Here is a 25841-nt window from a genome sequence, read left to right as displayed (position 1 = left end):
TTTCGATTCTTTCATTATCTTCTCATTGTTTTGCCTGCTACAGTATTTGATCAGACCAATTATATTTGTAACAACATTATACAATGAACATTGTTTCATAAGGCCAACAGAAATTCACATTTCATACCATTCACTATAAAATATTCATACAGCTGATCATTCAAGCGAGGTTATACTCTTACTCAAAAAATAGGAAGAAAATCACTGTTGGAATTGAATAAAGCAGAATGGGAAAGAGAATTTAATTTGTATTATAAACAATTTAATCGTCACAGTACATTGGATTCACATGAACGTTTTCAAATCTATTCATTAGCAGGGATGGCCACCTCTGACCACTTAGCCCTTACTTTCTGTGTACTCCCTGATTGTACACTTGCATTACTGCCAATCCTTACACCTTCCAATGTACTTCATACAAATCACTTTTACTTGTTGCCCCTTGAGCACTTGCTTTTATCAGTGACTGAACTGTGTAACCTCTTTGCACCTTCCTCTTTCAGTTCCTTACGCTCTCTTACCTATCACGCTCTTTTCCCAGTGTCTGCTTTGCATGACTCAGAAATATGGAGCAAGGCACATTAAAACATTACCTCTGTTTTTTAAAATAAAAAAGGAGTGTACTCTCTTATCCTCTCACTTCAATCTCATCCATCCTGTCTTACACTCCTTCTCCATGTTCCTCCAGCTCCCTGTTTATAAATGGAGCATTTACTGCATGCTAACTGAAGCAGTTTCTTCCTGATACATCATAACTGCTGCATGTCAGCACTGCCATTTAGGCTTGTCACTCTCCTCACTCATGCTATTCCCATGCAAGTGAGCCCTTGCATGTTAGATTGTGTGTGATGTGAAGTATGTGTGCACGTGTGTGCATCTTTGCGAGTTAAAAAGAATGAATGTCAAGCAGAGGGGAGTGCAATATGACACTGCTTTCTCTATGGATTTACATACTTGATGGAGGAACTCTGCTTCAGGTCAATGGGGAGCAAGTGGGCAAATACAGAGACAGACACACACACTCAAACGTGTTAACAGGCACTTACGCTGGCATGCACTTTGTTAGCACACAAGCTGCTAAAATTGCTAAATCAAGCAAATTTTTTAAATCATGAATAAACAAACACAAAAGTGTACATTGCATCAAATTCACTTACATACAGTACATAATCATGGAAATAGATTAGGTGATATCTGATGTCATGTAGAGGCTTGCACTCACTCAACACATGCTCTGACAAATGGAACATGACAGCTATCACTGAAGGAGTGAATATTCATGTTAGATGGGCTGCTTGCAAATTAGCATTGTGTATTAAAATGTACAAAGCCACTCAAATCAGATGCAGAGCAGCCCACCTATGTACCACTGGCTAGCACATAAGCAAATAAAGACAAGAAGAAACATAAGTATTGTGTCTACTTTTCAAGACATTTGTGTGTGCTGTGGTTTATGCTCATATGCCTTAAGCAATAAATGTTACACTGGTGTCTTTGAAATGATAAAAATCTAAGAAAACCCCCAAGGTGGGGGAAAATTTGAATAAGCAATAAACGTAATCTAATATAGTGCAGCCACTCAGGCATAAAAGGTATTCACTCATGGCAGTGTAGAGTAATGGCATACATTTTGATGAAAATGTGCTGTGATTTGGTTTGACAAATGGCTTATGATTAACAAATCCATTAAAAGATAGTCAAACTGTGGCCACAAAGAGGTTAGTTCTCCAAAACTGATGAAAGGTGTCTTGTGGACATTATGACCATATGGATACTAACTGTAAGTCCTTTTTTTTAAAAATCATATTCTAGTGTGTTTTGTAGCATACATCCATCCATTATCTACACTGCTCATCTGTCAAGGTTGCAGGGGGGCTGGATCCAATCCCAGCTGACAGACGGAGAGGTGAAGTACACCCTAGACATGTCAATCGTAGGGCTAAATGCTGAGACATACAAGCATTCATGCTCACACTCTCAATATCTAAAGTGACCAATTAACCTAAATGTGGATTTGATACAAGTTTATTTGTTTATTATTAGGATAATCCCCTTCAGATGTATCATCTCGTTTTTGTGGGGGTCTACATCTAACATCTAACATCTAAACTCCACACAGTCTATCTGCTGCCTACGAGGAAGCAGCTTCACAATGTTTTTTGTTTTGAGTATGGAAGAGTTGAGCAGCATGGTCTGTCAAATGTCGGTGTGATTCTTCCCAAAACTATAAATCACTACTGTCTATTTAATTAGACTGATCTAGCTGTAGTTACACGTCAATGATCTACAAAGTCTATAAAGGCTGTGGGCAGATGAAGGAGAGGTGAACACAGATATTGAAAAATGCAGATTGCGGCAAGGTGTGTCTGTCTGTGTTAATTTATGCATTTGCTATTCAGCAATTGCTCAATAAGTTTCTTTGCTAACCCCGTTTGACGAGGTTTCTTTACTTATTCCTCTCTGTCTTGCCACATACGCACACACACACACACACACACACACACACAAACGTAAACACACATGCACATGATAGGGGACTGTCACAATCAACAAAAGCCACCAAACCTGACAACCTGACAGGGTCCTGGCCTGCTCACCAACCAACCACACACACCATCGGCATTATTGATCAATCACTCACTTTCTGATGAAAACAAAAGGAGAAAAAAGAGCAGCAGAGCCGTTAACTTTTTTTTTTTTGTCCTTTCAACAGACATTTCTAGAAGCTGTAAGCCCTCCGCCACCCCTCTCTCTCTCCCATTCTGTCTGACATATAATATAATAATAGGACAGCAAAGGTCTTTGATAGTATGTGTTGTGATGGCAAAGGGTAACAGGGCCAACATTCAAGACATCTATCATCCTGTGGTCTGTGTCTGTGCACATGTACGTGCACACGTGTCTCTGTCTCTGTGTCTATGTGTACATGCTGAAGCGCATAGAACTTTGTAGGTATGTGTGTGCATGACGGCCTTTCAGTTTATTGATCAGACCAGGAGAGCAAGCACTGCTGTGTCCATCGAGAGAATGTATAACACACCCAGAGAAACACACAAGGATGAACATACAGTTGCACACATGCCCAACAATCAGCTCCCTGGCTAATATTATGATATCCGCCCTGACATTTAGATATGAAAAGATCAATGGCTGGAACAAATACAATAAGCTGTCTTGATAGGTCTAAGGTAAACGGTTGTGTGAACGTGTGTGTGCGTTTTTGTGTGTTCTTTGGGTATGCACGCACTTAACCCATATTAAATATCCATCTATCCATCCAGAATCATTTCACCAGATTCTAATTAACCCACGCCTTTCCATTCTTGCATGGCATTGTTTAAAATCTGTTATAAATTCTTTGGAATATCGAATGTACATCAAATCAAGGTAATCAATCTTGTCAGGACAAAAAGCATATCAATTGATAAGTATAACTACAAATACCTTTCCGAGAAGCATCACTGACTAGGCTCAAGCATGAACATTGAACCATTTGTGATTAGAGCAATCTTTGGTTCAATTCAAACAATCAACATCCATGTCAAAGTAAATTACAACAGTCCCTATGAAGATCACTTAATCCATAATCTGAATCCTTAGTTGACAGAAAGAATTTGAATTTGCAGTAAAATATTTAGCAAGATACTGTAACTCTAAGATATTTTCCATATTCACACACAGTAGTATTACTGTTTATCTTCATACAATATCCTTAGATTTAAAAGTAGAATATGAGCCAAAGGAACAGAAAAACATAATCAGATTACTTGAATTTATTATCTTCAGCAAAACATCTTCATGGCAAATGCAGCAAAAACCACAACAAAAAGCAAAAACAAAACAACACAGAAAACACCCAGCATTAGCCCATTGGCCAGACTGACAGGAGGTCAAGTCAGTGCAAAGAAAAACAGGACAGAAGAGAGCAGAATGCAGGCGAATTAAAAGATTAACCTGTGCCCTAAAATGTCAGCTCTCATGTCAACAGAAATTATGCCTATGGCAAGGTCAGAGGAGCGGACTGAAAGGTTGGCTGCGTGCATGTTTGTATGTATGAAGGAAAGAAAGCGTGTATATACTTTTGTTTATGGGCAGGTGCGTGTGTGTGTGTGTGTGTGTGTGTGCAGGTGTGTAAGAATGTGTAAGAGTGTGCCAGCCAAGCTGCTGAGGTGTTCCTGTGAACCAGCTTGGCTTCAGCAGGTCTTTGACCCAACATAAAACGATTCCTCTGCCCCTTTCCACTTGTTCGCTCTCCATCCTTCTACCTGTCACTCCCACTTCCCCTCTCCTTGACTGCAGCATATAAAAAACACACCATAGGCCAATCGTTCATGACACCAGATTTAGGTTTCTCTTCACAAATGTCAATCACGCACATAAGCACTTAAACTGCGTATGGGCATCGGCAAATCACGAGTACATTTACTGTCAGAAGCACAGATTTTCAAATTATCATTCAGTTTATCAGGCAAATTCATTGTGACATTTTTGGTTTTCTTTTCTTCTTTTTTTTTTTTTTTACAAGACCAGTTAACTGCAGGCAGGCAGAGGCCAGAGCGAGATACACAAACAAAATATTCAATTCACAAAACCCAACTGTCCCCTGCTGGGAAATAATGTTTCAACCACAAAACCAATAACTAGCTGAATTATGAGTCTTTTAATCAAAAGCAAGATTGTATTTACACAGCTATTTATTTTGAAAAAGTTGCATTTACTAAACATCAATAGAAAAACAGCAATACTTTCACAAATAAGAAAAGTACACAGGAGTTGAGGAAAGCTTTCAAAGTATTTATAGCAGCAAACTACTTCCTCATTTAGTATTAACTTGTTCGGTGTTGCCCAGAGTAAAACATTAACATTTTTTACAGTGTACAGCAAATCTCATTATTGTGATAGTGAAGAAGTTTGAGCTGTCAGGTCAAAGAGTTTCTCGTCTTAATTCATTCTGCTGCTTCCAAATTAACACCACAATAAGTTATCATTTCATTTTGGTGGCGGTAAAATGTTACATCATCAGCGCACAGCACTGTGAAGAATGACATAGGTCATATCAGTGTCACCCGATGAAGGGTTGGTGTTTGTGGAATAACCAGCTGCATATGGTGACGGATACCAGATGTTCTGGTCCTCAATTACACATGTGATCTGGCCTTCAGGGGCTGAAGCATATGCTTGAGTTTTGAGCCAGAGGAACTGACCACTCTGTGCACTGCTGTTTTACAGGTAACTCTGTGGCAGGAGGCTGATTGTAGTTTGGCATCATGTAAGTCATTAAACTCATTTTAATTTTAAAGAAGAAAATATTATCCCCTTAACATGAGTTTTAAAGGTGAAAAGACTTTTCATCGTACCATCATGAAGCTATTCTTTACAGTTCTCTCAGCTGTGAAATTGAGCTACTAATTTAACATTTAATCACCTCACCTCACCTCAATTCAAAATGAAAGACCCCTGAATATTGCTTTATTTTTTTATTCCAAGATAAATGTTGTGTTTCTTTCTACAGAAGCGTCACATTTGCATTATTGAGATATTAGTAGCTCTCTAGCTTTCCAGACGAAGTAACAACTTAAATGCATATGCAATTTTTTGTCACTGAGGATACCAGACACATCTGAGTTATCAAAATAAAAGCAAAGACACAAACAAAGGGAACTTTTAACGAATGCATAATAATCCCATATGATCCTGTTTTTCCCAACTGTCTCTAAAATGATTTACTGCTATGAGATCTATCCAAATGAAGTTAATTTAAAAGGATATTGCTGTATTTAGAGATATAGCACTCTGCTAAGATAATAACTATGTTATACCTACTTAGATTAAAGTAGGCATGGACGTACTGTGGTCAAATTTAAAATGTTGTTGAAAATGTCTATCAAGGAAACTATTTTAGTCCGTTACACTAATAAGGCTAAACTGAATTTACAGAATAAACCAAAAGAAGCTGTGAGCAACCACATTACTTTCACAAAGGAGAAATCCGATAGTTCTTTCTGAGAGCATGAAGGATGCTTAACACAGCACACATACAAAATACCACCTTCTTCAAAACAAAGCCAAGCCGTCATGTGACCTTAAGCCAAACCAAAGCTGAGATAATAGATCATCGGAATCTTCTCATTTCTAAATCATGGTATTGTTTAATTTCCAGCTCGCCCCTGTGGGGAGAGGACTATTTGACCCTGAGCCAGCAAGCGTGAAAGTGGATTGTTGTATATATGTGAGGCCATATATAACTGCTAGCTAGCATGGAACTGGAAATGCATTGCTACCAAGCCCTCTTGGTCTGCGCCGCCTTGACGTCTAGTTACATTTTTTTGGGAGGTGCACGTCAGGCTACGCCGGGGGCTTTGAAGAGCCTCCCTACCCTACGACATAGGTACGGTGTTGATTTAACCCTTTAATGTCCTCACTGAGAAAAAAAAGCAATGGAAAAACTATTTATTTGCATTTTTGTTTCCCTGGGGCAATAATAACAACAAAATAAAAAAATAAAAAAATAAAAAAATAAAAGTTTTTAAAATATAGGCCTCTACAAAATGGTTGTGTTGAAACTTCATGGTAAATGTATTAAAATACATTCAAATATCAAAATGTGCTCTACCAAATGGTTGAGCAGGACATTAAAGGGTTAATGCAGGACCTAGAACAGGCTTAAAGCGCGTAAATGAAACAAAGATAGAGCACACTCAGGCTGAACAATTAAGACTAACCAAAGACATATTTGCCCGGGTCTTTTATTTTTCTCCCTCTTTATAAAAAAATTAAAAGGTTTGAATGTGTTTTCTCCTGCACGTCTCAATACATTTCCAAAGCCTGAGATCCTGTGTTGTCAATGAATGGTGATTTATTCTTTATTTTTGAGTCAATATAATTTGCTGGTTAGGCTTAGTTATACCTGCCAGTCTCTAAAAAATACCAGACAGTGAGTGAGATTCATACATTATCCTAGACTGCATCCCTTTTGAGATGTTCACCTTGGAGTAAGGGTTAAAACTTCATCTTACAGTATAAAGTGGGTTACACACTATAGCACTACTGTATTATAGCAATTACAAAACATCTTTGAACACTGTCGTATGTTTCACTGTCCAGGTATCTGTATCTGCTGGAGGTTGTAAGGACAATGCATGTGCTCTCAGAAGAACTAAAAACAAACACCAAATTCAATCCACAAGAGTGTAGATGTCAGGTTGTGCTCTTAAAAGCCACAATGTTGTCTGTTTTCATTCAGCTACACAGCGTAAGAGGCTTTTGGAAAATAAAGGTTTTTGTTTTATTGGCACCTGTTGGCAAGGTTGTGCACCAAAAGAAACTCTTAGGCTTGAATTGAAACATCTCAAGCTTTTATCTGTGTCCGAGCCTCTTCCATGGGTCTCCCATCCACAATCATCTCCCCATTTATCCTTCTTCACTGCACACACTCCGCTGGAATTTGTCTCTCACATAAAACTGGCCTCTCATTTCTCATTTCATTGTTCTTTCTCTCTCTCCACTTTTTACCTTCCTCTTTCTGATCTCCCTCTCTTTCACCCAAGACAATTCGAACTTCACATCTAATACGTCTTCAATAGCATAAATTCCCATAGGAACTGAGTACAGGAATTACCAGAGGATGCAAAAGTCCAAAACATGCTCCCTAACCGAAAAAGCGGAAGCACATAGAGGAGAGAAAGAAGGAGGGAAGTCATTTTATTTTTTCATTCCATGGCTTCTATTATTTCCCTCTAAACATCACACACTCACCTCTGTTACCCATCTCATCAATAATGTATCTCTATTGTTTGTGTAACTGCTCATCATCATTTTATCGAATGATTTATGTCTTGTATTGAGACTTGTACATGTTGAATAAAAAATTGTGTGTGCATGGGGGTCTGTGTGTGCATGAGGGTGAAGGGAGATAAACTGATAAAGACAAGATAAAGAGATGACAACATGATAGTGGTAGAGTAGGGATGCTTGCAGGCACAGAGTGCATTAAGAGTGTGTAGCTCTACTGTATGTGTGTTTGTACATGTGGGTGTTCAGCCAGGGCAGGGCAGGGAAACAGGGGAGAGGAGAGAAACACAAAAGAGACACGCACATTGGCAAATGGGGAAGGAAAAAAAATACCACAATGACATGCTTACTCACTCACGCACACACACACACACACGCCTATCTCCAAAGCACTTACTGACATCCCCATTAGAGGCTGTACTAGTGGCAGTCAGTAGCACTAACCTTTGGTGCTCCTTTTACACACATACACACAAACCACCAACCTTCCAGTATCTTTGCCGTAATGCTCCATAATCATTGTGCTTCCACCCCCATGTGCACAGATAAGAAATCCTTAATGTCATTGTGCGCGCACACACACACACCACATACATGCACACACACACACACACACACACACAGACTCACAAACATACATCCTGTTTGTTGAGATAAGAACATAATGCCACCTCTGTCTGGTAAAGTTCAAGGAGAGAACTCGTGCCAAGGCCTTTATGTGTCCTTTTAACTGCATTAGAAAATCGTAGGCAGAGAAATTGATGTCTGTGTGTGGGTCTGTCTGTTTGGTGTGAAAACGTTCATTCATTCTCAGTGCAAATATGGAAAACCACCTGATAAGAGACCTGCTCTTTCTTTTGTCCAAACAGAGTATAAACCTATTAAATGTTTCACGACTACTGTGGACAGCTGTGGGTGGCTGAACAGGTGTTCATGAAACTCAGTGTCATTCCTTATTTCTCCTGTCAAAATGTGGCCCATGAGCAACACACTGAAATCAGGTCATTTCTCAGAGTGGACCACAGTCACATGCAGGAACAGACAAACAAGTCTTTTTTTCCACATTCCATGATTTTAATAATGATTTACATCCTGTTTCCACTATAATTTTATTGTGACAGTCCTGACAGGAAACTGTGATTCACATTTTGCTGACACATTGCAGTTTACTGTGATACAGGCAATTAGTCTTTCCTTGGTTCATAGGGAGTATTCAACTGGACAGTGATATGAGGTATTTATGAGGTGTAGTGCTATAACAGCCCAGTCTCTGCTGCTGGTAACAGTGGCTCCGGTTCTGCTCTGAAGGAGAAATGTCACATGGCTCACCGCAGCTACAGAGCAGTCAGAGGACTGCTCTGTGCAGCTTCAGTTAACAGGTCCAAAGCTAACAACAGCTGGTTAGCCATGACTTTCTTTCACTATGAGGTCACTTTTAAGAGGAAGTTGAATGACTTGGAGGAAACCATGTCTGGCTACAGATGCTCTGTCTGACCTTTAATATGATTGTGCTCAATTGAGAAATATTTGCTAGTTTTACATTTTCTTTGCATAAATGTAGCTGATGTTTGCTTGTATGTATTAATTGCTGCTCTTTGTCTGTTGGTTACTTTTTTGGCTGTGCTGCTGCCTGTTGAGGCTAAAATGCCTCTAATCACAATGAGGTTTTCCTGCTTTAATATATTAAGGATTAAAACACTAAGCACTCTAGAGAAACCGATGTTTGGGGTATTGACTGGGGTATCCGTCAGTGTGTTTGAAGATGGTGCCACTTCACAACATGTTGAATCCCTTAATTATCTTTGTGTCGCACTTTACTGAGGAAGGCAGATTTGCTTGGAGGTGTATACGTTGTCAGATTCTTTTATTGATTCTTCTTTGTCCCCTCCTAAAAGCAGCTTGACATTACCATTATTCTTCACCTTTTTTTTTTATTCGCTCTGCCAATGTTCATCCTTCACACTCCTACTCTCATCCATTTAAGTTTCTTTATCAATCTCAGCTTTCCACCTTGCCCCTCTAAATCATGTTCCCTCTGCCTAGTTATAAGGGACAAATAAAAATTTCAAAGTCACAAAGGTTTTAGCCGTTATAAGTGAGTATTAATTTGAGATAAACGCAAAAGCCCTGAGCACCCTGTCCATTACTTTTTGAAGTTTTGTGAAATAATTCACCACCAGTTTGAATTCATCTGAAGACATCTTCATTTATGTCAATCCATACCCATCTTTGTATGCAACTTTACCCACCCATTTTCAATACCCCAAACCCAATACCTCATGAACCTTCAACTCCCCCCCACATCACTTCACTTTGTCATTGTGTCCTTCCCTAAATTTAACCTTGGTAAGCCAACCTTGCTGTCATAATCATTGCCAAAGCAAAGACGTTACAGGAATAATTCACAATCGTCTGTAAGACCAAAATGTTGCGAACCAGAGGAGGTCAATTATCTTCAGCAGTCATTCAGTGTTTCTTCCCCTTTCAGATTATTCTGACACTGTCTGCCTAACTATCTCTTTGGTTGAATGCTTAGTGATTTGTCGAATCTTTGTATGCAACCTCATCCATCTGTGTTTTTAGACTGAAAGAATGGCAAAAAATCTTATCCATCAAGTGCCAATCAGCAAGAGAAGAAGCCTTGACAAAGACAAAAAGGATGAGAACATATGGATGATTGAATGTGACCATACTGACCCAGAGGGCCATATATTGCTAACTTCAACTGTAAGAGACATTGACATTTAATCAAATCTAAGTAATTTTTTCATATAAAAGTACTGAGCATGATTAGCAATTAAGTCAGACAGATTATATATCTACGCCAAAGTGTTCAAATCATCTGTTGTACTAAAAAGAATTAGCCACTCAAATATATGAAAAAAAAAAGACTAAATATAATTACGGTGACTTTAAAATATCATAAAAAGAAAGGACTATTAGGGGCCATTAGATCAATTAGTTTCTTATATTCAAGCCTTATATAATACGATATAATATGATATAATATAATATAATATAATATAATATGTCCAGCAGAAATGTCTTTTGCTGCCCCTGACAGCCCACACTGTCCCATAGCATATATTTTACGGCTCTTGGGCAGAAACTGAACCAGAGATAATACATTCATTCAAATTCAAACAGAGAATGTTGATGAGAAAATACATATTCATCAATGGCAGTGGAGCAGGACTGAATCACATCTGATTTAAGGGTCCATTAACAGTGGAAGCCTGCTAATCCTGACCCTCTGGGATGGTTATTGAGAATGAATTCAAATGTATTTATATTTTCTGGCTTTACTAGATAGGACAACTTGAAGAGTGACAGGAAATCAGAAGGAGAGAAGGAGGGGAATGACATTCAGCAAACCACACCGGCTTGGACTGAACCAGAATTGTCAATGAAGACCTTGTAAGGTCCTGTTCATGGCGCCTGCACTCCATCTAATACACCAATAGCACCCTAAGTCAAATCAATGTCTGTTGGTGATTGACTTGGGTGCAAAACAGACTCCCTCTGTGTCATCTGGGTCTGACTAAGCATTTTAACGTTTGGCTGAGTATTGCTGATTTTTCCTTTTATCTGTACTATGAAAAGCACTGCTCTTTAACTGATCACCAACAGCTTGCCAGAGAGCAACAGTTTGCACTAGCACAGTCAACGGTGTGTTAGGCACTGCCAGTTACAAGCCAACAATTACAGAGTGACTACAAATAACTGACGAATAACTTGCTCTTCTGAAACTTCTTATACTGAAGATAAGAGGTTGTTGGAAAGGCTCAAACATGTAGCTGAGTCTCTCCAAGGTTACTTCAATGAATGATTTTGATACGCTCTGCTTTTTCACCTAAACTTGAGAGCAAGCAGTGGACGTGGGTGACCAAAACTGTCTAATCCAGATTTTTCGACTGTTGTGGTACGTGTAGATGTGCTTACAATCTCAATTTAGGTTTTTTGTTTGTTTTTGATTACATTTTTGCAGAGGAAAACTAATTTAACCAAATACTAATCATACAAAGGTAGTTTATAGAGTTTAAAATATGGACAGAGAGGAACTGTCAAAAAAAAGGACCAGTTTTTTTTGTGCATACCTCATCTTAATTTCTTTCACTGAATGAAAACGGACAAAATTGAGGGAAACAACTGGGCTCTGGTAGACTACTTTAGGACCAATAAATAAAACTGACAATTAATGAGTTGTTTGTGGACCATCTAAAATGTTTAATCGAAAAAATTCTCTGCCAATTATTCATTCCAAATTCCCCAAAAATGTCCACCCTTTCAGCCAAGCCATTACTTTTTGTTTCTTATTTTATCTCCTCTGCAAAGAATTTATGCAATTGTCTAACTAAATTGTTCAGTTCATTCAGACCAACAACATTCAGTTCCTCGTTACATTACTATTAAAACTGAACTAAAACTGATTTTTGTGTTTAGGTATAATAGGCTACTGCTTAAAGTGCAAGAAGTAAATAATGGTGAAAACAGCTTAAAGAAATGGACACACAAAAATAAAATAAGTGTAATCCTTAAACTATGACAACAGCTCAACAACTTTTTCAAAACACAGCTCCCAGCAGAACCACCCACCTTAACTCTAACCACAAAATTCCACCTACCAAGTAACACAACATCCTTCTGTTCTTCAGGCTATTCCAGACATTGGAAGGGAACACACTGTAGATATTAGGGCTTTTATAGTGTATGCACCATTTCTGTCAGAGTTTGAGGAATTGTCAGCGAAAAAAGAATTTAACAGACCTAGACATATGATCAAAGATATATAAATAAGAAGGAACCTGTACCAGGCTGCTATTACAATTTATCAGCTGACTGAGTCAAGGCAATGACAAAGCAACAAATCCAAGAGGTATGTTTTTGAAATATGCAGTGTTGTTTTGATCACTATGTTATGCTGACATACACACAAAGTAAGCACTGTTGTTATGTGCTTGATATATATATATATATATATATATATATATATATATATGCAGTATGACCTGCTTCTGGTCATACTTTAGTCTCAGCTTTATGCAGTGTTTTAATATTCCCTGTTTTTACAGTCATAGACGGGGCCAGAGATGATAGTTGGCGAAAACTTTGCAGTGGATACAGCAATATTCAGGGAATATATTATTCAGCATGTCTTATACAGAATATTTTCCTTCATGTTTCATTTGCGACATCTGTCATCTCTGGAATAATCTCCAAATCCTTTGATGGTCCTTCAAGTAAGAAATGTCAGAAAATAGTCCCAAAATGGCAACGTTTTAAAATTTTAATGCTTTGAGATCAAATGGCAAAATTCATGATTTCCATTTCTTTGCATATCTAATATGAAGTCAAAGTGTATACATATGTGACAGAGAAAGTAAGATGGAAGACTAATTCAGCCTGGGTAAAGTTTGACTCAGGGTAACATTGTCTACTTTGAAAATACATGTTCATATATATTAATTCACTTACTCACTTATTTCATGCAAACGCTGACAAAAATGCATCTTAAACACACAGACTCTTTTCTCCAGCCACAAACAGAGAAATGTACAGCATGAACTATCAAAGAGCTTTATAAGCAGCGGCTGGTACACACAAACATGAAAGAGTTAAAATAATGCATGAAATTAAATGTATGCATTTTTGTGTGGTGTTGAAATGCATAAATGTCAACAGTGGAAGAAATTCCACTGGTTCCACTGATTCCACCCAGAATCCGCTCAGTGTTGAATTATATTTCCTGATCCTGCTGGACCCAACACAACACAGACACATGAAACCCATAAATCCCAGGAACACAGATAAAGTCAAAATAAGAAAGAAATGAGCTCATAAAATAACCGTTATCGCTCACCTGACAATGTGGTTCTTTGTCTACCTTATTTAATTCTTACCATTGGTTTTGCATCCATTTATTCCTTTTCTAACCCTTTCAACCCAAAACACAAAGTTGGTTCTTTCATTGTTGTTTGTGTTATCTTGGCCATCTCAACACAGTCACTTTGAATAGTAGGGAAAATTACAGAGACTGTTTAAGAGAACCCGTGGGAGGTGGGAGGAAACCAACACAAGCACAGGGAGAACATGCAAACTCTGCACAGAAAGGCCCCAGGCCTGGAAACGAACCCGTGACCTTCTTATTGTGGGGCAATAGCACCAACCACTATGGCCCAGTGCTCCCCCAATAAAAGATTATGCTTTAAAACAATATGTAAATTTAAATATTTTCAAACAACCAAAAAAAATGAGAAAACCAACTAACAAAGGTTGGTACAGTTCCAGCCAAAAAACACAAGGCTACCATTTGTTTTGGGCTTGGTGCCTGTAGGCCTGAGGATGAAGGACTACACAGAACAACACTGCTGAGTGGGAGCCAATTTACCCTCAGTACACACACTCACAAAGACATAAACACACCCAGACACATAAACACACACACACACACACACACAAACACTTCTGTGCTACTGTAACGGTAATTTTTCTGGTGTACCGGATCATGAAAGCTACACATCCCTGTTTTTAATAGTCAGGGGCTTTGAGAGCATGTTGGACATGACATGATTAAAAAATGACATGTACATCAAGCAGACCACCCTGATTCACCACACCTGCTTTTTCTAATTCTTCTTTTCTTGGCGCAACAAAGGTGGTTATGGGAAATGCAGTCCAGTAAAAGTACAAGTTTGACAAGGGTCAAAGTGAAAATCGCCAGAATTAAAACATCTCAAGTACAGATACTCCCAACAACTTAATCGCTGTACTGAACTATTAATACTTTGTCACTATTTCGTGTCTTGCATCAGGGCATACTGCATCTGGATGGGAGGTGCGTTCTGTGACAAATAACCTCACAAATTACTCTGACAGGGGGAAAAAAAAACAAACAAAAAACATAAAACAAAAACCAAGGTCCCAGTAATGTCTCTCCGTCTCCACGTGTCCCTCTGCCTGCCTGTGCCTCACCATCCTCAGCATTGTGCCAGGAAGAGCGGGAAAGAGCAACAATCATCAATCTTATCCACCAATCTTTACCATCCCCTGACATTTCATCTCAAAAGCCCCTCTCCACTTGATGTCTGGCTAAATTAGATTAAATGGCTTCTTTGTCAACCTTCCCAAAGCAATGAGAGAGAAACTCAACTATGGTACTCTGGTACTGAAATTGAGGCCGACACTTCCATATTGTGTATCACTTGGCACAATTTTCCACATCTATTGTGGATCACAGCTCATAAAACAAATGATTGAGTGGCAATAACGATGCATTCAGTCAGCAATTATCCAAATATTTTGAATCCTCCTTGCGGTGAATCTCATGTTTTTTATTTTTGTCGATACAGGCCGAAGTTTCTACTTAAAACAAATAACCCAGCCTTGTTTTGGGGGTTCTGTGAGCTAACTCGTGTGTTAAGGAGACAGATGATCTAATCTCGCGTCAGCTCGGTGAGTATAATTTCTTATAGAAAAGATATTTAATGTTTCTAGATTGTAAATCAAAGACAACTGGTGTGTATCTGAGACACTTATCTTTCCTCTAGTTGCTGAAAAAGCATGTTTTAAAAAAGAAAAATCAATCTATACTTTGTAAATGTCCAGAATATGCAGGTGTACAAGTTCAACAAACTAACTTTAGTTTAGTGAATATCAAAGTAAAGTTTGAAGCTTTACTGTATACACAGTATTTTATCCAAACACAGACTATAACAGAAAGTTTGTGTGCTCAGCAGGTACTTAAATGCCACAATTTAAAGACAACACAAATTTACACAAACACTGATATTAACTCACTCACAGATACACAATAACACCCCATCTTTCAACCCGCAACCACCCCATCCCTGTTACGCCCCCAACCAAATTAGATTGCGATTGCTCTTTCCGAGGTCACTTTTAATTAAACTGAGATGAGAACATGACACATGGGATTAAGCCCCTTTGTAGTGCTTCAAATTATAAATTCTAACTAATGCTGGAGCCTATTGCTTTCAGTCGTGACCGCCATATCATTTATATGTAAGTGCAAAAGGAACACCCTTCATTGTCTTCTATGATATGATATTAGATGGCAAGGAGTGGGACTGCACACATATGTTGGATGGGAGCATTTAAAATACATATCCAAGAAAACAAATAGATTTAAATGCTGTTTGTTAACCCAGTTGTACTATGGCCCTTTTCTGTTACTGTGCTTCTGAAATCACTATTGACTTGACCGTAAAAAGCTGAGACAAAGAGAACATTATTTTCCTATGACTAATGTAGATTCTTATGACTGCCATGCCATGTTGTGTGCATCACGAATAACACTCCATTGGACTTGAGAGGACTAGCTGCTATATTTTCAGCTGATCTGGTTAATTGGTAGAGACATACTGAACTAACTTGAGCCAAAGAAACATCCTCAAGCCTCTTAACATGTTAAGAGTATGTGTGGCAATGTGAGACATAATCCCTTTAAAACACTCTTGATAACCTGAAAACACTACTGCTGAGTGAAACCAAATATATCTTACCGATGTGTACTGCAGTGTACGACAGTATATCTCATTCTCACTTAGGTGGCATGACAATAAAAACCTGAAAAAGGCAGATCCTCCGTTTTCTAGTTCTAACCTTTGAGCAGCATAGGTTCATCACAGGTATGCTGACATCTCAATAGACAGGGCTGTCAGGAAAGCTTGAAATACAGCTTAAATGCAAAACCCCTTTGCTTACCTCAGTGATGAAAGCCTTAGCAGTGGCTGGACTCATGAACAGCACAGCTCTGCGTAGTGTGTCCCGGTATCGATGCAACTCCTCAACACGCATTGTTCTGAACAGACTTGTGATCATCATGTTGATATTAGATTCCACCTTCTGAAGAGACACGTCCATTCCCTGCTGAGAGGTCCGGTCCAGGAAATCTTCAATACCACGGATATCTGAAGAAGGAGAGATAGCGATATAGGTGTGACTATAGATAAGGCTCCAGAGGGACACACATCCTCATAGACTCTTGGACAAAAAACCTCAAGCCATCAGATTCAGCACACATATGGACTATCTTTGACTTCACAGTCTATTCTCTGCTGTAGCCACCAACTTATCTCTTCATGTTGAGTAAATATCTCAAATCATGAGCGATTAATGGAAATGATTCCTCACCATCAGGGCATTTCTCCTCAAACATGCTTACCCATGGCCAAATAACTCATTTATTTACATTAGCTTAACTTCTGTGCTGATTATATTCAGTTTTGCCAAGAGCTAAACCCAATAACATGAATCCAAACCTAGACCGTCTTAACAAACCCTATTTCTCCTGAATAAACCAGATCTAAAAAAATAAAAACAAAAAAACGTCTGATTTTTCAGTATCTTCTGAAATCTTTGGGAGATTCATCAACACGGCTGCTTTTCTTGCTGAATCCAAGATATATTGAGATGAGAAAATGAATAACTCATGACAGTGTTGAGAATCTTGATTAATTCACCAAACCCCTGTAATTACATCAATGAAGAGTTATATTGGTATGACAACAAAAGCAGGATACTGGTGTTAGTACTTTCACTGCTTGGTCTCCCCTGTTCCTAATGAGCTACATTGAGGGTCAAGGTAATCCTAATTAAGATACTTTGGTTGAAACCACTGATAATGATGTCTTGGAGTGTGTGTGTGTGTGTGTGTCTATGTAAAGCAACTACCTAATGATGTATTTGAAATGGAAAATGGATGACACTGCCGTCATTGCCAGTGTCATGGCTAAGCAATTAACGGGATTGATTAGACTTGTTAAGGGCCAGAGGGCTTAGGGGATGGTGTGATTACATCAACGCCAAATTTTGGAGATTTGGCCGTATGCTATGAGAAGAGACACCGTGCAACGACATTGGTTCAGAAAGAATTTAATTTAGATGGAAGACAAGCGCAATCGTGTTCACGCAAGTGACACTTATTTTAACAATTTCAAGCAGGCTGTGAGGTGAGAAGGTAAGACAAGGACACTGGGAGATATTTTCAACAGTTTGTGTCTGTCAGTTATCACATAAACACTTATCCCACAGTGAGGAGACTAAGAGGGAATATTGTCATTCTTTCAGCAATAACAACATGACATTGAAACAAAGGTGTTGACAGCAAAACAATAGTAGTTCGTGGTTAGAAAGTTGAATTCTATACGTTGTAACTTTCCTTTCTCACATGAATGTAGCAGAACAATTATACACATTAGCAGATGAAGAACTCAAAAGGAAGACAACCGGGCATCCACTCTGTTTAAAAGGCAGTTTTAAATTGGAACAGTGTGCCTCTGCCTGCGCATGAACTTGTATGCATGGAGATGTGCACGTCTTGGTGCGTTAACACAACGTGGAATGAATAAGTACTACATTTCATCATTGCTCACAGATCATCAATCATGGCCTGTCTTCTAATTGTTATATTGTTCTGTCTCTTAGTTTTTTTGATTGTGATGAAAAGGGCAGATGAGCAAACAGAGACATCAACATTACATCTTTAGTGGGCAAACAACAGCTAATCTGTCCTGGAGCAGAGAGTTATCAACCCATTAAAATCTAATTACTATTGTTAATTAGTAGAAATTATTATTTGTACTAATAGTAGTTATTACTTATAACAATATTATCACCGCAAACAAAATTATCATCCCTGATTTTGTGACCCTAATTATTTCCATCTGTATACGTACAGAGCATCCTTCCATCGTTTTGGGCTGTGGTGAAGTGATACGCACAGAGGAAGGCAGAAACCATCTTAAAATACTCTGACCATTCACTTTTTAACCTCCAAGTGGATCAGTGAAACCACAGCAGGTTCCATCTACATCTCACATTGCCCTACATACACGTATCTATGATGCAGGACAGAAAGATTTAGAAAATCATTCATCCTTACTGCCATCAGACCTTACAACTCCTTATCTAATAGAAGATAAACTACAAAACAGCAGAATTTCCCTCAGGGGATTAATAAAGTACTTCTAATTCTGAATTAGACCTGTTAATACAAAAGTAAGACATAAAATATAACACATATGATCTCAGTCTCATTTATATAAGACACAAATATCAACTTAGTTATTCAAATACAAAGATGGTATTCATACTGCGCTTTATTTTAGCAAGGTTCTGTGTTTCATCCCAATAAAATTCCCATCCTCATCAAGAAATACCAGAGCAGAATCAGAAAGATGTATCATTGCACACATGCACACAGACACACATAGTACAAGCTCTATGTCTTAGCAGGCTTTGTATCCTGGTACTGCCAGCTGAGCTATGTAAACATTTCACACTATCTAAGAGTATTTAAGTCTCCATAAGAAAGATATGTGTTAACATAAGCAAAAAGCTTTGTCAACAATGGAACAAGAAATTAAACAATGCAGTGGATCCAGTGAATGACACTGCTTGCTTTATCTCAGGCATGTCATGCCTGTCCAGTTTTCCCCAATCAGCACTGATGTCTGTACATTATTTATGGGCATCACGTCAGATCTACCTATTTTAATTGTGGCATTATAGGCCTCTTTGTCACATGTAAGCTATTCTCTCTGTATCCTTGCTTGCCTTGGTGACTGACTGGACGGTTTCTCTGCCTTTATTTTCCATCATCAATCATTTTTCCACGGTAGCTTATATTACAGGTTGTGTGTCTAATGCATTTACCTTGCTGCTGTATGAGAAGCTTATAAAAGCAAATTCAACTGTGTCACTCCAGCTCACCAAAACTAACTGCATTAAAATATAAAAACAATATATTTGTAGGTTACAGATTTTTTTTTTTTAATTAAAGCAAGAACTCTGAAGGTCATAAACAAAAACAGACAAAGAAGTAGCTATTCTAAGCTGAGAAGCTAACAAAAGAAATATAATTTTTAATAAACAGAAGAGGCTAGGAGCTGTTTTAGCAATGTACTCAGACATGCAAAGTAAATGTGGAGGTTCACTCACAAAAATATTTAGGCCAAATGTATCCAAGATTTTGGATATAAAATTTCCATTAATTTGGATTACACAGTTTAAATATAAACAAACTAATAAACTTAAAGCAATGCATATTTGTCAGTCAAACATAAATGAGTAAGAAAGAGATTTATGTAATAGTACTAATAAACTCGATGTATTTTAAATCCACAATAACAAGGTTTATATATTTATCATCAATACATCCAATTTGTTTCAATTTCATAAGCACATACAGCTAGCTATATTTAACCATGTACGTACGTTTTAACTGATTAAATGTAACTGTTTTCACAATCAACAGATATATGCTCATTCCAAGGAATTTGAATAAATACATTTCAATTAAAATAAAATAGAGGCAAATACTTAATAATAAACTTTGCTATGATTCATTTTTTTTGAGTGTTGGTGGTGAGTGAGCTATTCAGAACTGGGCTGTTTTAATCAGAAAAAATATTCTGAAATATATGCTAATTTAGATGCATACAGTAACAATCAAAAGCATCCAGATTTCTTCCATCAAAGTTGGGAGAGTGGCTGCTTCCTGCTGTTCAAAGGACACATCTTAAGCATATAGCCACTGCTAAGCGGATCATTGACTGCCTGCCATCAAGGAGCTTCAGGACACCATAGCAGATAAAAATACAGGTAAAATTGCCACCGACCTTGCCCACCCAGGCAACCATCTGTTTGAGAAACATTCCTCTGAGAGACAGTGCTGGTCCATAAATGCCATGATCACCCATCACTTCAACAGCTCTTTCCCCAAGCGCTGTCGCCTCGCTCAACCACTCCTCTGAGTCTCTGATGCAAATACATACTGTGCATCCCCACAGTCCCAGGCCTCTTTAATCTCATCTAATATGGATGACTGTATTAATGCTGCAAAGCTATTCCCTTTGAATGAAGTGGCTTTTGCAACATGAAAAAAGAAAAAAGTTTAAATGTCTCTATGACCCCGAGCATTCATACTCTTTATCAAAATGTTGCTTGAAAGTGTTCGTCACTGCCTTTCATAATATAGAGCACCAAAAAGATTTAAATGGATGTTTGTACTAGGCCGTGTTTTCAATGAGGACAAGAACAGTGACAAACCAGAGCATCTTTTACCACCTTGCATTATGAGATTATTGTTATTCAAATGTTTAAACGAAGAATTGAAAAGTATTTTTTCAAGGAAGATTCAACCCCATGTAATGGATAGATATAATTAAAGTTGAAGAATTAGTGGGGTGCTTTTGTCCTTTTCCTTGTTTGTCAGCCCCCCCACCCCCCTTTCCAATCTATCCCCTAAGTCCCCGGCTCAAAGTGGAAGCTAGAGGTAATGTAGTGTAGCAGCCAACAGCACGCAGGGATTTAACCTGCATGTACCAACCAGCTCAGAGGGGGCTGTTCTTTCTTTCCCAGCTTCCTCCTCATCCTTCTCTACTGCCCTACTACTCTCTATTTAAAGAAGAACGCTCTTACTGTCATTGTTACACACACCGAGGGAATCAATGCACACACAACGTAAGTTTTTTCTCAATTAACACTGAAATAGACATGTACAGACAATCGCACGCACACACGCACACACGCACACACGCACACACACACACACAGCCCCCGCAGCAAGACGCAGCACTGATTTTTCCAGAGTGAAATGAAGGCACTGCTATAGGTCAGCGCACCTTAGAGCAATTCGGGGGGGAACAGTGCCTTGCTTGGGGGCACCTCAGCAGTGCCCTAGAGGTGGACTGGCATGTATCCATCCACCAGTCAACACTTTACTTTTCTTTGGCCGGGATAGGACCAGCGACTCTCCAGTTCCCACCTCAGGTCCCAACCCACTGAGCCACTGCCGCCCCGTTTGAAGCCTCCCTCAGTTTCCCCAGTTTGCTTTCTTTTCTATTGGGTTGAATCTCAGCTCAGAGTTGTGTGAGGAACAAGCTCTGCGGTTCAGTGGATACCACCAACAGTCAGCACCAGTCCAACAGACGTGAACATCTTTCTCCAACCTTAAGTAGTTTCTGCCATTTATCATTTGCTGGAAAGTCAAATATTCTCTACAATTTTTCAGCTAACTAATGTGTTTTTTTTTATCAATCGTTCCATTCAATAATCTATCCATCCCCATCCATCCATTCAAGAAAACTGTGGGGTACATATGCAGTTTCAATAGTACAGCAGTACTGACTGCCAAAACATGTCACCTTCAAAATCTTCAATTATAATTCCGTAGTGACTGACAACTGGTACAGAAATGTAAAGATAATATTTTCACCCACAAGTTGTGGTTGTGGTCTTACTAGCCATATCCCTGCATCCTGGTTGTAGCAACAGATTTAGGTGCATCTCAATAAATGAGAATATCTTCATCAAAATGTTAATTTATTTCAGTAGTTTTATTCAAAAAGTGAAACTGATATATCATATAGATGCATTACAAACACTGATATATTTCATAACAATTTATTTCTTTTAATTTTGATGATTAGAATTTTTTAGAGTCGCTCCAGAAAGTCAGCTCTGTGACTTGCATGATTGATTTGGTTGCAGTTTTTAGGCCTCAACCCTCCCCATTTATCTGGGCTTGGGACCAGTACAAGCCTACCACTGATTTGCCTTGTGACTCCGGTTGGAACCAGGAGCCTCTAAAAAGCATGCACTGTACCAATGAGCTTCATCAGCCAGCCATTATAACTAATGCAAGCCCAATATTCAGAACCACAAAATTTCAAAATTTGAATATTGTGAAAAAGTTCAATAACCTAGACTCATGGTGTCACAGTCTGATCAGCTATTTCGTTCAAAATCCTGAGACTAAATAGTGTCTTAATGTGGTTCAGTTGCTACACAATCATGGGGAAAACTGCTGACTTGACAGTGGTCCAGAAGGCGGTCGTTGACAGGGTAAGGCACAAAAGGTCATTGCTAAAGAAAATGGCTGTATCGAAGGCCGTTAATGGAAAGTTGAATGGAAGGAAAAAATGTGGTAGCAAAAGGCGCAAAAGCTACAGGGATAACTGCAGCTGGAGTTAGTGCTGCGAGAGCTCCGGGACATGGACTACAACTGTCCTATTCCTTGTTTCATGCCACTTTTGAACCAGAGACAATGTCAGAGGCGTCCTGGGCTAAGGACAAAAAAGGACTGGACTGTTGCTCTGTGGTCCTAAGCCCTCTTTTCAGAGGGCAAATTAAATTTTGCATTTCATTTGGAGATCAAGGTTTCTGAGTGTGGAGGAAGAGAGGAGATGCAAAGAATCCAAGTTGCTTCAGGTTCGGTGTAAGGTTTCCATGGTCAGTGGCGGTTTGGGCCATGTCACCTGCTGGTGTTGGTCCACTGTGTTTTATCATGTCCAAAGTCAGCACAGCCATCTACCAGGAATTTTCAGAGCCCTTCATTCTTCCCTCTGCTGACCAGCCCATTTTCCAGCATGACTTGGCATCTGCCCATACCACTAAAAGTACAAATACCTGGTTTAGGGGTATTCCTGTGCTTGATCGGCCAACAAACTAAACCTCTTGTGAAGAGGAAGATGTGATACATCAGACCCAACAACAAAGAAGAGCTGGAAGCTGCTATCAGATCATGGGCTTCCATAACACCTCAGCAGAGCCACAGAATGAACACATCCATGCTACAGCACATTGCTGGAGTAATTCATGTGTTAGGCAGGTGAGGTGGGGACAGGGGCGTCCGGTGGAAGCCATGATTTCCACCATTTCAGAGTTCCCCATGAAAATGTTTCCACACACAAGGAGAGCCCTGCGCCGGTTCCCAGGCATGGCCGGTTATTATCAAAGCTTTTGCTGCAACTTCTCCACCATGGTCCATCTGTTAACCAACTTGCTGAGTCCAAAGGTTGATTTTGTGTGGTCTCCAGAGTGCCAACATGTCTTTGAAAGTGTAAAATCGCTGCTGCCGATTTCTCTCTCCCCTTAAAGTTGTAGTTTCATACCAGCGCCGTTGGGGCCAGTGCTGTGCTGCTACAAGATACTGATGATGTTGACCATCCAGTTTCTTACTTTTCACGCAAGAGGAGCCCTGACCGAGTATTGAGTTCTACAGATGTACTTTTCAGTGCTAAATTTCTGTGTTTAAAATCATTTTTTAAGGGTCTTGATTCTAATTTGTTGAGATGCACCTGTTACCCATTCAATTTGTATGGATGCAATCACGTTTTGATTGCATCCAGGAAAGGGTTAATTTGATTAACCCAAGAAAATAAAAACATTTTCAAGACAACATTTTTTTTTTTTCATTTTTCTTTCAGTAAGGCACTGTTTAAACAAGAAAATCTTTTTTTTTGTGTGCAATCGCATCTCATGCTATTTCCTGTCCAATCTCTTCTGCTGTTAGACCAACATCTTTATCTCTCTGCTTTTTATTTCCCCTCAGCATTTACTTCTGGCTATTCTTATCCCTGCCCCAGGCATTTCACTGTTGTATGGCTCAAAGGCAGTGGTTCTTAAAATATGGATTGAGCCTCAAAATGGACTTCAGGCCTGTTTCCCATAAGCCTCGGTCTAGAGAATTTATATCTCAGTTGAAGCTGTGGTTGAAAATATTCAAGCAACCAGCTGTTGGAATCTGAACCTAAATTTGGGAAATTCAGCTCTACAGTGGAGCTGAATTTCACAAAACACTTGTGAACACTCACAAATTCTAAAACATCAGTATTCTTCTCAGCTGTCTATCGATGTGTAAATCATTTATTCCTTTAGATCTAAGTGCCTATCTCTGTCCACCACTCTGTCTGTTTCACACTTTTTTCCCTCGAAGCTTGAGGCTTCACATTCGCAGAGTCCCCACAGAGAGCTTAACCAACACTTGTAAATAAGAAAAACAGCACTCTATAAAGGCGAGGCACCTTTTAAGCATGTCTCACCTTCTCTGTCTCCCCAAAATCTACTCTGACTTTAGCTCCCCTTCACACATCCTCTGTTCTCCCCTGAGCATACCCTCCGTGTCCCTTCCACTTCTCTCATCTCCATTCTTTCTTGTTTTCTTCCAATTTCTGTGGTCTATTTTGATCTTGACATTCTGATGGCTTAAGCCACTTTGACACCACACATGCCATTTGATGATTATCAGCACTTGATTAGCATAAACAATTTTAAATACAAGCACACTTTCCTTTAAAACAAGCCCCATCAGATTCTAACCCCGTTGACCCCTTTCTGATTCTTTGCAGAGACAATATGCTGCCATTGTTGTCACTGTACCAATGCCAACCCTCCCTTAAACAGACATAAATGTCTACATTTATTGAAGGTTTACGTGCATTGGTTACACTTTTGTGCTTCTTTCTTTATACCGCTACACCACTAGAGCCTGTGAAGCAGAACGTATGTATGCTATATTTTTCTTTTGCTGATATACAGGATATATTTACTGATATATTTCCTATTCAAGAAATTGGGATACAATATAATAGCATGCTTTTGCAGTCTTTTCATTTGTAAAACCCAGACACCTAGGACCTGGGTAGCAGGATATCAGATTCCACATAGTACTGTGCAACACAATGTAGTCAGCTTTGAATAGCCCCTGAGTGCAGAACTAGGGTGTATGGGAATAATGGAGAAGGAAGTATATAAGAAATGGTTTATTCAGCTTCCTTTGTTCATGGCTCTCAAGCTGCCCTCCAATGGCCACCAAAAGCTATTCTAACTTTTAGTTTCAGTCTGCCATTTTGCTTCCATCTTCCATCACCGGTGGGCTGAATATTCATACTCTTGATGTTACTTTGCTTCAGTTTGTCCCCTTTGCCCTTTCTCTGTCAAAATGTCACCTCCATTGTCCTCCAAGGATAGAAACTACTTCTCTATGGTCACACAATGTGTAAAAGCTTGAAACCCCCAACCCCCTTTTTTTTGTCTTGAGTGTTTTTGTGTTTATCTGCTTTCCTGACTGACTTTTACTCTGCCCTACCTGATCTGCTATGCCTTTAGATCTCTGTCCCCATCCTCTCTCTGCTTTACTGTTTCTGTTTCTCTTTATATATTTCCAATCTCTTTTATCTTGTGTTCTCTCTTGCTCTGTGATGATTTCTACACTGGAGGAGACAAAGTGAGACATGACCTCCCTA

At 39.0% G+C, this 25841-nt stretch overlaps 1 protein-coding gene across 1 annotated transcript in view; it reads right to left on the bottom strand.

Moving 5' to 3' along the window:
- The window catches only part of grid2 (glutamate receptor, ionotropic, delta 2), a 427408-nt gene that overhangs the window by 147118 nt on the left and 254449 nt on the right, over nt 1-25841 (bottom strand). Inside the window, exon 4 of the mRNA XM_029511194.1 lies at nt 16516-16721. Coding sequence (XP_029367054.1) covers nt 16516-16721 — 206 coding nt within the window. The remainder of the gene's footprint in view (nt 1-16515; nt 16722-25841) is intronic.

This window comes from Echeneis naucrates, chromosome 9, assembly GCF_900963305.1.
Source record: "Echeneis naucrates chromosome 9, fEcheNa1.1, whole genome shotgun sequence".
In the NCBI taxonomy this organism is placed as follows: domain Eukaryota; kingdom Metazoa; phylum Chordata; class Actinopteri; order Carangiformes; family Echeneidae; genus Echeneis; species Echeneis naucrates.
This window is presented reverse-complemented; position numbering and strand designations above follow the sequence as displayed.